At 36.4% G+C, this 17,656-nt stretch overlaps 1 protein-coding gene across 2 annotated transcripts in view; it reads right to left on the bottom strand.

The window, feature by feature from the left end:
- The window catches only part of ESR1 (estrogen receptor 1), a 276,934-nt gene that overhangs the window by 140,882 nt on the left and 118,396 nt on the right, over positions 1 to 17,656 (bottom strand). For both annotated transcript variants that reach the window (XM_055311110.1, XM_055311109.1), the window contains exon 5: positions 17,000 to 17,335. In XM_055311110.1, coding sequence (XP_055167085.1) covers positions 17,000 to 17,335 — 336 coding nt within the window. The remainder of the gene's footprint in view (positions 1 to 16,999; positions 17,336 to 17,656) is intronic.

Raw genomic sequence — 17,656 nt, 5'->3', positions numbered from 1 at the left:
AAATACTTTAAGCCTATAGCATAGCTTAAAGCTTCCAAGTGTAGCCCAAACCTCTAGTTATATTAACTCAGAAAACTGGCAGGAACTGATATACCTCAGGAATGTTTTTTTCTTAATTGTAACACCTTTAAAAAAAAAACAGAACACTGTTTGTAAAAATAAAACAAAAGCAAAGAAACAATAATCAAATCTGAATTAGTCTTAGCATCAGTAAGATTATTTGGAAAAAAATACATAGAAGCATGAAGACAGATTTAATAACACAAGTAAAAAGAAATGCATGGGCTGAATATTAAAAGTGCATTAGAAAACTGGTTTCTAGCCTAGTTTTCAAAATGCCAGGTTATCTCATGATTTTAATTAATAGTTACATAATAGTCTTAACAATTAGACCCAAAATTAATTATATCAAACCATTTCAAATCAACAACTATAGCAATAGCTAGTATTTACTGAATCCTTACTGTAGACCAGGGTTGTCCAAAGACAGAGGTCATGTTTTTAAATCACTTAATATACAGACCTCCTTCATGATGTCTGTGTCATCTGGCAAGAGAGCAGGAAAAGGTTTTCTAAAAAATCAAATAACACTAAAATGATACAACTCTGCATTTGTGCCATCCCTTTTTTAGCCTATTCTAAGAGATTCACACAGGCAAGTGTTCTAGAATTGAAACTGTTTCTCCAATATTAAACTCTAAGATTAACCTCTCTATGCCTGTTTTTTCATCCATAAAATTAAGATAATAAATGCAATAAAAACTGAGTTAATACAGGTAAAATGCTTAGAACAGTACCTGCCATAGTCAGCTACTATTTGTAACAGATAAGTGTGGTTTTTTTTTTTAAAGATTTTTTTATTTAGTTATTCTTGGGAGACACTGAGAGAGAGAGGCAGAGACACAGGCAGAGGGAGAAGCAGGCTCCTCGCGGGGAGCCCGATGTGGGACTCGATCCCAGGACTCCAGGATCACACCCTGAGCCGAAGGAAGATGCTCAACCGCCGAGCCACCCAGGCGTCCCTGTAACAGATAAGTTTATACTAAAGTCAGCTCTGCCTCTACTTCTTCATGTGTAAGATGGGCAAACCATTACAACAGTGTCCATATCCCTCATAGAATAACTAGCTTGATAGAATGGAGGCCCCCTGAAGGCAGAAATTTTGTCAGTTTTATCCTCCAATCCCTACACAAAGAACAGTACATAGCGCACACAAGGAACTCATTACTGTTAAATAAATAGAACTGGTTTAGTGTAGTTATTATGAAAAAACTCTGTAGGAACCTAAGGCATACCTTTCTATTTCATTATTCCACCCAACTTCGCTGGTTGATCAATTTACCTTCTTGCACTGTTTATACTCTATCTAAAAAGCAAATTTTAAGTTCCAGATAAGAGAAATGATCACTGAATTTAGTACCATTTTTACCTATTGCTTTTTTTGCCATGTGATGCCTATTTCCCCTTTCACATATCTTACATAACGTATTATACCTCCTTTTTTATTTTGGGAAAGTATTCATAACACAAAATTTAGTATTTTGACCAGCTTCAAGCATTCAGTTCAGTGGCATTAAGTTCATTCACATTGTTATGCAATCATCATCATTATCCATCTCTAGAAAATACCCCCCTTTTAAAAATACTTTAAGTTCTATTTATTAACTACTGTCAAGGCAACTCAGAAATTAGTTACCTAGGCCAGTGAGAACTGTTTTCCCGTTTTGACAATCACGTTAACAATAAAGGTTCTGTCAAAGTGGTCTGCTACTTGTTAGGCAAGAAAATTAAAGATATTTAAGGTCAGCCTTTCTGATTTCATGAGATGGGGAGTCACGTGTTTTGACATGCATTATCAGACACTAATTAACTAGTCGATTATACATCTATATATTTGTAAACCCTTTAAGTTTGAGCCTTTTACAGCCAATCTCAGTGGAGCCTTCTAATCCCACAGACCCAATATAAAGGTAGCATTGTTCTGGATTGCAGTTTAGGGAATTTTAAGATCTATTCGGGAAAGGCCAAGATACTTTTTTTTTTCAGACTTCATCTCTGAATTGTGTATAGTCATACAGAAAAAAACATCTGTTTATATCCCATTTCTGCCTTATTGATACAAGAAGAAAAACACTGCCTGACACAACTAGAATGCCTGCCTTAGAAAATATTCTTCCAGAGTTTAAGGCCTTGAATGAGAATGAGTTTTCAAATTTACAGCTTCATCTGCTAGTTTTCAAATATGCATTTCAAATGTCCTAAGCAAACTTCGGTAAACATCTTGACCAGGAAAAAAGAACCAATGTCAATGTGTGACATGCTATTCTGTGAAGAGACACTTTTAATGGCCTCCAGAAAAGGAAACTGGCCACCACTTTATTAGATTTCATGTTTATGAAATGGTCACACAACAAACACATGCTATACTACAAACATAAACTTAATTTCTTCTGGAGAAGGGCACTGCCATCATTTTATTAAATTTCACCTTTATTTAGCAATTACACTTCTAATTTTTCATATCATTGTGTTAGAGGTTTTGCAAGGTACAACTAAAGGATAAATCCTAGACCAAGAGGACAAAGCCATTTGTTTTTTTTTTTTTTAACTGCATCACGGGTAACCTGACTCCAGAATTTTTACACACAACTTATATTTAATACATCATCGAGCAATTTACTTACAAGGGAGAATGTTCTTAAGAGAAGTACTCACTCAAAGTTGAGCAAACTGCACGGAACAGTTTAGTAACCAAGGCAACAGGGTTGAAATCCTAAGATTCCCTGGAACTAGGGGTTCCCAACCAGGAACAACTAATTCTGTCACATAGCCTTTTGAAGAAGATGAATTGAACACCAAGCAGCTTATGGTGACTCAGGTGAGTTTGAAAATTAAGCATAAACAACTCTAAGGTTGTACCTACCTTATTGTTAATGGTGAAATACCACAAGCCATAAGAGGCCTTTCCCACTGCAGTTATTTTTATTTTTCACCCTCTGTGTAGCTGCAGGGGTAGAGAGTGGGCATCCATTTACCTAATGAATGACTATTATGTTTCAGCTATGAATCACCTTAAGAGAACAGTTACACGGCCTTCTCTGGGAAATAAAGTATTTGAGAGGAAAGGAACACATAGCTATGTTGTTCTATCTAGTCCAAATACTAACACTTTCTAAATCGTTTCAATGTTTAACCACCTGCTAGAATCAGTGGGTTTATTTTCACCTTAGCAAGAAAAATGCTTAACACGTGAGTATTTGAGAGCTAGGGGGTGGGCTGAGGAGAGAGAGGTAATAATTGTGCCAAAAATAAACTGAACAACAGTCTAATATAAAGACTACAGTGTAAACCCATTGATTAGAGCTCTCCAGTTCCTGCAAAAGAAAGCAATAACATAGTAGGGGTATGAAATAAATTTCAAATCTACTTATTGACATTTCTCCAGAAATTATTGGTTAGATAGAGAAATGTATGGGGGAAAGGGTGAATTCTTTTCATTCTACTCCACTACTGAGAATGTTTCCAAGGTTCCCATTGTTTCTTATGGCTCTGTTTAAACTTAGATCTTATTAGGGCCGTGCTGACTTTCTCTCCTTTTTTGCAGTTCTCTGTTCTTCAATACTCTACAGAAAGCTAACATCTTACCTCACTAAGATGCACCCTCCACTGGCTAGCAGGGACATTGAAACTTCAGTGTGGCTGGGTTGATGCTTAGGACACACATAAGCTAAGCACACGGGGGGGGGTCTAAATATACTACTGTTTTGGGTATTAAATCCAGATAAAGAATTGGTGATGCTGGAAGGTCAAGCGTAATCACTCCAGAAAGTCCTGGAGAAGCCATACAATTTTGGCATCGTTCTGAGAATGCAACTGTACAAAGTCAGTCCAAATGGTCATCATGTCAAGAAATCTCAATTTGTGAAGAATCATATTCCCATAGAAAGGAGAACATTTGTTTTGAGTAGGTTTTTAAATGAAACACACACCACAAGTAAAATATAATTCACCTAATATAAACTCATTTTTCATATACACAACTTTTCAAAAACAAGCTTATGGCTTAAGCAAGTCAAACTCAGATCGTAGAAATACTTTTCCCTTGACAAAGTCCCCAAAACAAAAATAGATACCCAGCCAACAAAAACTATCCATCTTTCCATTTAAAAGAAGAAATCCAACCACAGTATAAATGAATCATACAGCAACAAATCTACTATTAGTGAAACAAGACTACAGTTTAATAGCTGCTGCTATGTTTTAGACCCCAGCTGATTTAGTTCAGCGATATACATCTGACAAGATACTCTGGACCATGGACTGGCTGTCTCGCCACAGCAAACTTAACACATGATTATGCTGGTTAGAGTAATTTGAAGTTTCAGAAGGTAAGTAGAAGCTGAGGTGTCCCTTCAGGGGAAAAAATGAGCACAGAATTGAAACAGAGTGAGGAAGATGCAGGAATTCAAGCAAAAAAATAAAATGAACACACTGTGTGAAGGGGAGAATAGCCAGTGGAGAACGGGGCCAGGAGATCAAACCAGAAAGTAGAACGCAAATAAGATGGGAGGGTGCCAGTTGGTGAACAGCTTTTCTACTCTAAAAAAGGCTGAGGGTTAGGTACTCTGAGGCATAGTCAGATTCTGTATTTTAGGCTTCAAGGGCACTATCATGTATCTGTTAAAGCCTTTACTAAGCTAGGTAATCAAGTCCACTACCAAATTTTTAACTCAATAGTTGTCTCCTCCAAAATTTGTATCTACCCAGAACCTGTGAATGTGATCTTATTTGAAAATAGGGTCTTTAGGGATGTAACCAACTAAGATGAGGCCATGGTAGACTAATTAGGGTGGATTCTAAATATGATAGACCTGGTATCCTTAAAAGAGGAAAAATTGAACACAGACATACAGGGAGAACATCACATGATGACAGAGGCAGAGATTAGAGAATTGCATCTGTAAGCCAAGGAACGCCAAGGAATGCCAGCAGCCTCCAGAAGCTAGAAAGAGGCATAGGAGAATCCTCCCACAGAGTCTTTGGAGATAGCATGGCCATGTTGAATCCTTGATTTTAGACATCCAGCCTCCAACACTATAAATTTCTGTTGTTTTGAGCCACCCAGTTTGTGAAACGTTGTTATGGCAGCCGTAGGAAACTAATGCAGGGAGTGAAGCATTCTGAAATGATGATTTACAGAAATTATTCTGGCAGTGATGAGTGGGATGAATTGAAAGGGGGAGAGGCTGGAACCAAAAAGACCAGTGAGGAGGATATTATAGTCATTCAGTCTTGGAAAACAAGAAGGATGTGGGCCAGGCTAGTGACAGTGGAACAAAAACAAAGCCAAAACCTAGAGATGTTGAATAGAAAGAACTGATAATACATGGTGAAGAAGAGCCAGACACATGAATGATTCCAAAGTCAGATAAAGAAGGATAGAGCCTCTTGCAGAAATGGAAAGGAATAGAAGAAACAAACAAGTGTGCTCTAAAGGAGAGAAAGGGGAAAATGGCAAGTTTGGTTTCAGATGAATCTAAAAAGTTAACAGGTGAAGCTCTGAGGAGAGTAACTTTTCAAGGTGGTTTAAAGCAGCAGTAGCAGCCAGGGCCAAGTACTAAAGTAGTGGGAGACACACACAACAGATGGGAAAAAAGAGAAGGATAGCCTAGTATAGCCTCCTTCTTCTCTCCTGGGAACAATTTTTCTGTCCTGTGAATATCGAACAGTAATTTACCCAGTGACCTCTTCTTGGCTCTGGGCTTTTCTAAACATATCAAGTCTCATGAACTCTTGCCTCTATTTCTAAGATTAATGGAGAATTATGAAATATATCTACCCTGGACAGACTCATTCACACTATCTATTCAGTTATTATAAGTTAAGCAAAGCATATAACATGATTAAATAGCTTATTTTCTTTTTTCTTCTGGATTTCAGAATTCTGAAAAATAACCAAGCACAGAAACCAATATCTCTTTACTCTGAAAACTCTAACAAAGAGCAAACTTGGAAAGTCAACTGTAAAGGAAGTTTTAAAACTACTTCTGTGGGAAGCTGTTCAATAAATGGAATTGATACAACGTGCAGCCATCTGTATAAAAATGATTCTAGAACCACTTTCATACTGTATAGTAGGACAAACTCAAATGGATCAAAGATATAAATGCAAAAAGGGAAACTACTAAGGTACCAGATTAAAACATTCTTTCTGTGGGTTAAAATTTTCTTAAAGGTATTTGCCAGGTAGATTCACGGAACTGTTAAAATCCTAAATCAACTTCAAAGCCAGAAGTTCAGTGAACCACTTGGGCGGGCAGAAAAGAGTAAATGATTAGCCAGGCCTACACTAAGTGAGCCAAACATTCCTCTTTAAATCAAAAGCTCCTTATTTCTTTTGCCTCAAAAATACAGGCACCTTTTCTTTTTAATACAATGTGTAATAGTTTCCTAGGTCTGTCATACAAAGTACAAAAAATTGGTGCCTTAAAACAACAGAAGTTTATTGCCTCACAGTTCTGGAGGCTAGAATAGAAGTCTGAGATCAAGATGTCAGTAAGACCAGGCTTTCTCTGAAGGCTCTGGGGGAGGATCCTTCCTGGCCTCATCTAGATTCTGGTGTCTGCTGCACCTTTGGCATTCCTTGGCTTAGAGGCACATTGCTCCACTCACATGGCCATTCTTCTTCCTGTGAGTCTTTATATTATCTTCCTTCAGGGCATTTCTATCTCTACATCCAAATTTCCCCTTTTTTATAAGGATTGGAGCCCACCCCCAATGAGTTCATTTGAACTTGAAGACCCTATTTCCAACTAAGACCACATCTGAAGTACAAAGCATTAGAATTTCAACATATCTTTTTGGGGGAGCACAATTCAATCCACTTTAACAATTTTAATAGTAAAACATCTAAATAGTGACCAAAAACACTGACATTCTCCATGCCAAATCCCCCTGGGAGTAGCAGAGCCACAGGCCAACACTTCCCACAGGGTGACCTGGGGACATCCGACACCACATGTCACCCAACTAGAGATAAACATGATAAACATGCAGATTGTAAGGTCCCAACCCACACTCACTGCAACAGAACCCTGGGTAGGGTGAGGCAAAGAGGCCAAATGGGGCATTTTCCTCAAATACTCTCAAGAAGAGAAAAGGATTTTAAAAGCTTAAAGTATCTGAGCCAAGGAGCATCTATGGGCCCTCAAAGTTTCATGTGAGAGACAAATCTAGTAAGCAGCTGCTTTCCTTGGGCTCCAACCAGAGCTTCCACAGGAGTAGTGAAAAGCCGAGCTGGGCTGACTTGGAAGTGGAACACTCCAAAGAAAGCTCTGCATTGCCAGCTCAGAGGGACTGCCACCATTCATGCTAGGGTAATTCTAACCCAGTCCCCAGGCTTTTATTTACTGAATGATTGCAAAATCTAAACCACGAATCTAGCCTTAAACATATGCATTTGTCACCTCTCCAGGAAGTCACCATACTTCCATGTCATGTTATCTTTCATCACTATGCCATGCCAAAACAGGCTGGAACACTATGACAGCCTGAGAGCAGGGTCCACTGGTCTGATTACAGGTTGGGGATCAGAGCACTAGATAGGATAGCCAAGTCCCTGGAATCCACAAGAACCTCCCAGAATAGAATATGTTCCTTGAAGATGCTCCCAGTTCCCACATTGAGGTATTGTGCCCTCTCCTTGCCCCCTTGTCCCTACCCATTCTAAGTTTTAAATTACATACACTAAGTGAAACTAACTTGCTGCTAGCCAACGGACGCCTGTTAAAGTCCTCAGAGCTCAAGCTGTGCACATTCCTCCGAATATTGCTCTGCCCCTTACAAAAGAGAGGTTGGAAATAAATCTTGCTAAGGCAGCTGCTAGAGAGATATTAGAACAGTAGGTAGATTCTGAAGAGAGGTAAAAGAGAATAACACCACAGCCCTAAAAATCACTTCTTCTTTATGGAAAAATTAAGTTCTAACAGGGCTCAGAGATTTTTTAAAATCAGAAGTTCCAAAAAAAATCCCTTTATTCATTCATTCATTCATTCATTAATCATTCAATAAGCATTCCCTGTGCTTCATTGCTGATTTAAGTGATGAGGAAGAGTACAAGAGTCAGGAAAACTAATTACTAGATCTGTGGTGAACACAGGAGCAGAAGAAGCCTTGAGCCCTGGAATGGCTAAGAAAATCATACACTCTTGAGACGACACAAGAAGCTTCTAAGAAACACAGCTTGTAGCCAATAGGAAGCATGTCCAGAAAAAGTGGATTCTCTCCCCCCAGGGCCAAAACTGAGCAAGAAGAGAATGCAAAGAAAATGATGGGGAGTCAGGGGCACAGAAAGAAGTGAGGCTTAATTCAGCATTGAGTCATCAGTGACTGAGGTAGGAAAGGGGAAGGGGAAATGTTGCCTATTTTGTCACCAAAAGAATGATGAAGTGCTTAAGGTAGCATATTTCCCATGAAACTGAGCTCAACTATCATTTTCCTTTATTCTTCTTCCCGGGACAGCAGCTTCAGCACACAGTCCCAGATTTGTGCCCAGTGGTCAATGAGGCTGTCAGGTTTCTGGTTATCAGTTTTCAAAAGACAACAAAGAGCCCAGGACTAGATATTTATCCAAATAGTCATTAAATAGATAGAACTAGAACTTGAAGTATGAAATTGTCCTTGAGCTATGTATAATTACAGAAAATTTTAGAAAAGGCATAATTTTCAATAAATCAAAGTAACAGTTTTATAATGTGATTCAAGCTTCTAGGAAAAAAAAATTAAATGTATTTCACTAGCACTGAAACTAAGAATCAGCCAGGTAATGACGTAACTGTGTATGATGCAGATATTAAAAATATAACAACTTCACGGTCATTTTTTTCCTTTCTTGATCTTCAGATAAACACTATTCTTGCTAAGAAGTTTTCACCATATACTGAATAATAGTAAATTAATATTTAGTGATATAACCCTTTTAAAACTAAATTTCTATCCATGGATACATAATGTAAAATGCTTTTTTAAAAATTAACAAATTTCACAATAAAGAGAAAAGCCTTTTCTACAGCTAGATATCAAAAAGCAGATATAAACACATTATTTTAAAAAAGCATCCCTTGCCAGAGCTGGGTAGGTAGATTTTATCATTCTTGCTGTTGTTTTTAAATTGCAAAGGGAAAAAAATAATTTATTGCTGTAAACTATAGCCAGGTCTAATATAGCTACTTTACAGATTGGAGCTTGACTACCACAACTGCACGATGTATTTTATCATAATGCTGTTCATACTTTGCATCTAAGTAAAGAAATATATCATCCACTCAAAAAATATGCCCCACATGTTAAGAAAAAGGAAAATTCAACTTAAAATCACCATTTGAAAATCCTGACAATATCTATTGGTTAAAAAAAAAAAACTTCTTGAACTACTAAAATAATCCAATTAATTATTTTTATTAAAATTCATCATGCAAAATGAAATCGATTTGGGGGGTTCCAGTCCAAGATGGAGACATAGGAAATTCCTGAATTCACATACTCCCATAGATATAGTAAATCTCTAGCTAAAAAGAGCAATTTCCTCTGAAACTAGCTAAGTGATTCCTACATACTGGGAAAATGGAAAAAAAAAAAAACCTCATCAAAATAGGTAGTAAAGACTACCTATTGTTTGTATGGTGAGAGACACAAACATGGTTTATGGTAATACCATAAACCTCCCCCCCCCCCCCCCAGAACAGTGACAAACAATCAAGAGGGAACTCAAAACTCCCATGAGTAAAAGATTTGGAACCAACGTATAACACTCCAGCTTTTGAGACTTTCACCTAACAGATGAGCCACCAAAACAGGTGGCTCTGAAATACATGAGAAATAGAAGACTACAGCAAACAAAGAAAGTTCTTTATGAGCTTATAAGGACTCACTGTCTATTCTCCCAGGACTCGGCACGGAAAAAGTGAACATCTCCTAGTCTTTGTCTGAAAGGGGTCTACTTGCATATTTTAAGAGCTGCTATTTGTGAGTCTAATTTAGCATCATCTAAAGACTGACTGTGATCCTCTTCAGCGACTGGGGAAGCAAATAGACACCATTATCCCTATAGTCTGATCCAAAACTCACCTATCTCTCCCTAAAAGGGTCTTGTACACACATTCTGGTGCCCCAACTTTTGTGGCTACTGCCCAGGGAACTCATCCTTTGATCACCTGGTTCTATTGGCCAGCAGGGCTTATATTTGCCAATCCCACAGGCCTGTAGCAAACAAAGAAACAGTTTCTAAGGGGCTATCCCCCAGGGCTTAGAACAGAGCAAATAAAAACTCTCATCTCAGTCTTTCCCTGAAACTGATTTATTTGTATACTTTAAAAGCTGCTATCCAAAGATCCAGCTACCAATTAGCCTGAATCTAGGTGTTCCTTCAGATCCACCCCTTTGGGATACTGACAAGTCTTGGCATATCCTCAACTAAGGGAACCACTAAGAACAAAGAAGCCTGCCTAGACAATCACAGAAGTCTGAGAGACAACCAAGAGCTCAGGCTGGACTGAACAATGAGGTGACCACTCCATCAAGGCTAGGAGAGGGGGCTATTTCATCTAATGCACAAGAACCAACACAGAGTCAAGGAAAATGAAGAAACAGAGGAATATATTCCAAACAAAAGAAATAACATAAAATTCCAGAAACAGACTAACAAAATGGAGAGAAGTGCTTTACTTAATAAAGAGTCCAAAATAATCACAAAGATGCTTACCAAAATCAGGAGAACAATACATGAACAAAGTGAGAATGTCAACAAAGAGACAGGAAATATAAGAAAATACTAAACAAAAATCAAAGAACTGAAGAATATGATAAGTACACTGAAAAAAATAATAGAGGGGTTCAATACAAGGCTAGATCAGATTGAAGAAAGGTTCCACAAATTCAAAAACAGGATGGAGGATTCATCCAATCAGAGGAGTGAAAAGAGAAAAAGAATGAAGAAGAGTAAGATAGCATGAGGGACTTAGAGGATAACATCAAGAAACTCAGCATTCACATTATAGGGATCCCAGGAGAAGAGAGAATGGAAGAGGTAGAAAGCTCACTCAAAGAAGCAATGGCTAAAAACTTCCCTAATCTGGGGAAAGAAAGAGACATCCAGATATAGGAAGCCTGAAGAGTTACAAAAAAGATGAACCCAAAGAAAGCCACATCAAGACACATTAAAATTAAAGTGTCACAAGTTAAAGACAAAAGAAAATCTTAAAAGCAGTAAAAGAAAAACAACTTGTTACACACGGGGCTACCACCAGATAAGGCTATCTACAGTTAACACAATCAACATGTTTTCAGCAGAAACTTCACAGGTCAAAAGAGAGTGGCATAATATATATTCAGAGCACTGAAAGAAAAAACCACCAACCAAGAATACTCTACCGGCAAAGTTATCCTTCAGAATTTTGAAGGAGAGGTCAAGAGTTTATCAGACAAGCAAAAGCTGGAGGACTTCATCACCACTAGTCTTGCCTTACAAGAAATGTTAAAGGAATTTTTTTCAAGCTAAAATTAAAAATGCTAATTAGTAATAGGAAAACATATCAAAGTATAAACATCAATGGTAACATAAATATAAAGTTAAATTCAGAATACTCTAATGTCATAGTGATAGATAAATCATTTATAAATCTAGTAGGAAGTTAGAAGACAAAAGTAGTGAAAATAAGTATAACTACAATAATTTATAATGGATGTCCAAGGTAAAAAGATGTAAATTATGACATCAAACATAAAACATGGAGGGAGAATAAAAAAAAAAAATAGAGCTTAAAATGTGTTCAAACTCAACTTGTCAAAAATCACCAAAATATGTTATAAATACCAATTGTTACATGTAAACCTAGTGGGAACTACAAAGCAAATATCTATAGTAGATAAAGAAAAGATAAGAAAGTAATCTAAGCAAACCATTGCTAGGGTCACCAAACCATAAGGGAAGAAAGAAAAAAAAAAAAAAAAACAACAGAGGAACTACAAAACAACCGGAAAACAATAAACAAGATGGCAACAAGTACACATCTATCAATAATTACTTTAAATGTTAATGAACTAAATCCTCCAACTAAAGGACATAAAGTGACTGAACTAATAAAAAAAAAACAAGATCCAATTATATGCTATCTACAAGAGACTCACTTCAGGTTTAAGAATACAAAAATACTAAAAGTGAAATATAGAAAAAGATATTCTACACAAATGGAAATCAAAAGAAAGAAAGGATTGTAATATAAAATAAAATTCAAGAATTTAAAGGAAAGATTGTAAGAATACAAAAAAAATCATTATATAATGTTGAAGGGGTCAATCCAACAAGATAGAAAAACATTTGTAAATATTTATGCACCCAACAATGGAGCACCTAACTACATAAAGCAAACATTAACAGACCTGGAGAGAAGAACAGACAGCAATTCAAGAATAATAAAGGGCTTCAAATAACCCCATTTTCAACAATGGATAGATGATCCAGACAAAAAAAATCAATAAAGAAACATTGGGTTTAAACAGCTCACTAGACTTAATGGGAGAGGTATCTCATGGTCATGGATTAGAAAAAATAATACTAGTAAAATGTCTGTATTACCCAAAGCAATCTACAGATTCAGGTGTAGTCTATCAAAATTCCAATGAGGTTTTTCGCAGAAATAAGGGAAAAAAATCCTAAAATTCCAATGAAACTATAAAGACCTTGAATAGGCAAAGCAATCTTAAGAAAGAAGAACAAAACTAGAGGCATAAGCATCAAACTTCCAGATTTTAAACTATATTATAAAGCCATAGTAATCAAAAAAGTATGATATTAGCATAAAAACAATGATATAGATCAAGGGCACAGAACAGAGAGGCCAGACATAAACTCAAGCATATGTAGTCAATTATTTTATAACAAAAGAGCTAAGAAAAAAAAAAGAGCTAAGAATATACAATGAGGAAAAGATGGTCTCTTCAATAAAAGGTGATGGGAAACTGGACAGCCACATGCACAAGAATAAAACTGGACCTCCATCCTACATCATACAAAAAAATCAATTCAAAATGAATTAAGGACTTGAAAGTAGATGTGCAACCAAAAAACTCCTAGAAGAAAATATAAGAGAAAGAGTTCCTTCACATCAATCTTGGCAATGATTATTTTGGATCTGACACCAAAAGTAAAGGCAACAAAAGCAAAAATAACCACGTGGGAATACATCACTAAACTAAAAATAACTTTAGCATAGCACAATGAAAAGGCAACCTATTAATGAGATAAAATACCTGCAAATCATATACCTGATAAGCGGTTAATATCCAAAATATATAAAGAACTCATATATCTCAATAGCAAAAAAGTGTGATTTAAAAAAAGGGCAGGGAGCACCTGTGTGGCTTAGTCAGTTAAGCGTCTGACTCTTGCTTTCAACTCTGGTCATGATCTTAGAGTTGTGAGATCAAGCCCTGCATTGGGCTCTGTACCAGGAGTGAAGCCTGATTAAGATTCTTTCTCTCCCTCTGCCCCTCCGCACCCCATCCCTTGCAAATTGCAAGCATACTCTCTCTCTTAATTAAAAAAAAAATGGCAGAGGACTGAATAGACATTTTTCCAAAGAATACATACAAACTGGCCAAGAGGTACATAAAAAGATGCTCAACATCACTAATCGGTAGGGAAAGACAAATCAAATCACAATGAGATATCACCTTATATCTGTTAGATGGGCTGCCATCAAAAAGACAACAGATAAATATTGATGAGTAAGGAATTCTTGTATACTGTTCATGGAACTATAACCTAGTGTTTCACAGCCACTGTGAAAAACAAGATAGAGGTTCTCCAAAAAATGTTAAAATAATTATATGACCCAGTAATCCCATTTCTGGGCATATATCGAAAGGAATTGAAAGCAGCATTTCAAAGAGATATCTGTACTCCCCTGTTCAATGCAGTATTATACATAATAGTCAAGAGAGGAAAACAACCCAAGTGTCCATCAACAGATAAACAAGTAATATCTGACAAATCTAGATCCAGATATAGTGGAATATTACTCAGCCATGAGAGAAAAAGGAAATCCTGCTGTTTGTAACAACATGGAAATCTCTTAATGCCTTATACTAAGTGAAATAAGCCAAAGAGGGAGAAATAAATGCTGCATGATATTACTTAGATGTGGAATCAAAGAAGACAAAAATGTCCAACTCAGAAACAGAGCAAAAAAGTGGTTGCCAGGATTTGGGGGATGGGACAAATAGGGAGAGGTTGGTAAGAATATAAACTGTCAGCAGATGAAAAAGGTCTGAAGATCTAAATCATGGTGATTATCAATGATAACACTGTACCCTATAATTAAAATTTGCTGAGAGTAGAACTTAAATGTTCTCACCAAAAAAAAAAAAAAATGAGGTGATGGATGGTGTTAGTTAACTAGATGGGAGGGGATCCTTTTACAAAGCCTAAGTATTATCAAATCAGCACAATGTTAAACATCTTATAATTTTGTCAATACTTCACTGAAACTGAAGTTTTTAAAAATGAAATCAACTCACAATTTCTCCTTTATCGATAGCATCTAAATATTAACCAAGGACCCCTGGGAGGCTCAGTCAGTCGAACATCTGACTCTTGATTTCGGCTCAGGTCATGATCTCAGGGTTGTGAGATAGAATCTGCCTGAGATTCTTTCTATTTACCTCTGCCCCACCCACCTACCTCCCCACCCCTGCTTTGCACTCAAATAAATAAATAAATAAATAAATAAATAAATAAATAAACTCTTTAAAAAATAAAAAACAAAGACTAACCAAATGTTCCATGCAGGTTTTTGTATCATGCAGTTAATTCCAAGTACTTCTCTTAGAACTGGCTTTCTTACTACTCTTAACAATGATTTTTTTTTTGTCTTCCCTATATATTAACCTCGAAGTATCACCATGCAACATTGCCTATATTAAATTTTTAGTACTGGCTTTTTTTTTTTAAATGACAGATGGCATTTGGATATGTAAAAGCTTTCCAAAATGTGATTTTGTCAGTTTTCTGTAAAACTTGGTAATTATCTTCAAATTTTTTTCCTGAAGACTTTTTCTTCTTTTTTTTTTTTACCTTTTTAAAATCAATGACTATTTTTATTCTGCTTGGTCAGACAAGTAGGCTTCTGATTTATAACAGCTGTATTTCAATAGTGCACAAACACACAATTTCATTTCTGCCTTTATAATCCTTTTTTCTTTAACCATCAAGTAATAAAGCATCATTTGGTCCAAGGTTTGGAATCATTTCAGTCTTTTAAACTAATAGAATCAAGTGGTTTTGCTATACATCTTATTATCATAAATTTTGTTTAATTCTGGGTTAAACAATGGGATAGCTAAGCATGGACATATCTTCTTTCCCTTGATTTCTGTCTCCATTTCGTTCCTAAATTTAGAAGATTATTGCCATGAATTCTTCATTTACTGCTAATATACTTGAACTTCATTCCACTATTTCACATGCCCTTCAAATTTTTATAATTACAAAAATGTTGTGAAGGAAATCTACAGATAAGTATGAAAATACATACTTGAGTTTGACAGTGTTCTGAACTAATACTGACAAGACTTCAAGAGGGAAAATATATAAAACTTAACAGCAACCAAGAGTTGGTTCTCAGATACATGGTCATTATTTGTTTTGTTTTGTTTTTCTCTTTTCCCAAAGTATTTTTTAAAAGGTGGTACACAAATCAAAGATAAAGCCTATAATAACCACATTACATTTAGATTTGCTTACATGGATCTGCTTCACATGAGAATGGTAAGCGAGGTAGGTGCTCAATAAAACTCTTAATTTCAAAGATGGCCAATATTTTTGATATGGCAGTTGGATTGACCCTAAAAATCTAAATATGCCTGTCAATCCCCATGTCTCCATTTAATGGAAGCTCCACCACCTAAATGGATGCCCTCTATCAAGTTGGGAATCAAACATTATTCAAAGGACCACATGTTTATATGTTAATATATGAAAATACATGAAATAGTCTCCAAGGCAGACATTTGTTCACTTGGTCTATAACCGAACTGTGAAATGCAAGAACCAAACCCCACATTTATTTAGTTTGATTTTAAAAAAAAAATCTCATGCTTCATAGGTAATAATTAATTTCATCTATTAAAAGAAACCAAGCAAGACAATCTCTGTCTAACACCATTACTCATTTGATCTATAAACTCAGAAAAAAAGATTTAACTTCCTCTTGCCTTGGTTCATCTATGTTAGCTCCTGAATGGATATGTTGGAGCATGGAGGAGGTCATTTTCTAGTCTTGTTTCCATAATAACTAGAGTTCTTCTCCCTGAACAACAAGAGCAGTAGTCAAGGTTTACAGGAACACCAGTTCTGAAAGAACCAACAGAACGACCAAGTGTCACTTCAGCCAGTGCATCTTTCTATCAGCTCCTCTCAGGGATGAGAACCTAATTTATTTTTCTTTTGTATTGCCTTTCTCCTAAATTATAATGAGTAGACAGTTGAGTGAATAATTGACATTCAGTAAAGATACCTAGTATTATCTCTCTAGTCAATAAAGATCTTAAAAGAAAATACTTTAAAACTGTCTATAACAATTGAGGTGTTTTAAACAAAAGTTCTCAATATTACAAATTTGCAGCGCATGGATCATTTTGTGTTAAAAATTTCTGACAATATGAACACATAATATTACATACACTTATGTTGTGACCATCCAAGGTTCTTTGGTTAAAAATAATATCAGGTTAAAGACATTCATCTTCCAGATTTGGATTTTAAAACATTATTTCCTAGTTTCCAGGAGAATTATAGTATGTTGATAGTAAAATAATAAATTCAGATGTAACCTTGAAACCAGTTTGACAGCAAACTGTTGTTTCCCACCACTTCTCCCATGACAGCGAAATCAAGTCATGAGTAGTTATTGACTCAAATCAATGTTGAGCTTAGAGTTCTTACCTGGTACCCTCTTTGCCCAGTTGATCATGTGAACCAGCTCCCTGTCAGCAAGGTTGGTCAGCAAGCCCATCATCGAAGCTTCACTGAAGGGTCTGGATGGGTCATAGTCGGAATAGATTATGGGGGGCTCAGCCTCTAACAAGGCACTGACCATCTGATCGGCTGTCAGGGACAAGGCTGGGCTGTTCTTCTTAGTATGCTTAATCAAGAGAGGGCTTGGCCAAAGGCTGGAAGTCCTCACATCTCCAGAGGAACCCACTTCATTCCTGCCCTCCCCATCATCTCTCTGGCGTTTGTGTTTCAACATTCTTCCTCCTCTTCGGTCTTTCCGTATCCCTGAGAACAAAGGGAAAAAAGCACCCTGTTTATTTCTTTTTCTCATATAAACTTTCATACTAAAATCAACTTAATTGCTAATAGCCTTTATTTTATTTACAGAAATATTTTGAGGCACAGGTGTACTAGCGTTTACCAACCAGCTGCCTAAGAGGAAAAACAGGCTTTGATGTGTAGCATTCACCAATTTCCATGGTGTAAATGCTCCCACTGTGATAAATTTCAAGCTACTTGTCTGATATTAAGTGGTTTACAAAACTCCTTAAAAGTTAACAGTAGACTTTTATGGGCCAGTACAAGCTGATTTTGACAAACCATTTG

This window comes from Nyctereutes procyonoides, unplaced genomic scaffold (genome assembly GCF_905146905.1).
Source record: "Nyctereutes procyonoides isolate TBG_1078 unplaced genomic scaffold, NYPRO_anot_genome, whole genome shotgun sequence".
NCBI lineage: Eukaryota > Metazoa > Chordata > Mammalia > Carnivora > Canidae > Nyctereutes > Nyctereutes procyonoides.
Note: the sequence above shows the minus strand (reverse complement) of the source record. Positions and strands in the feature narration are given on the sequence as shown.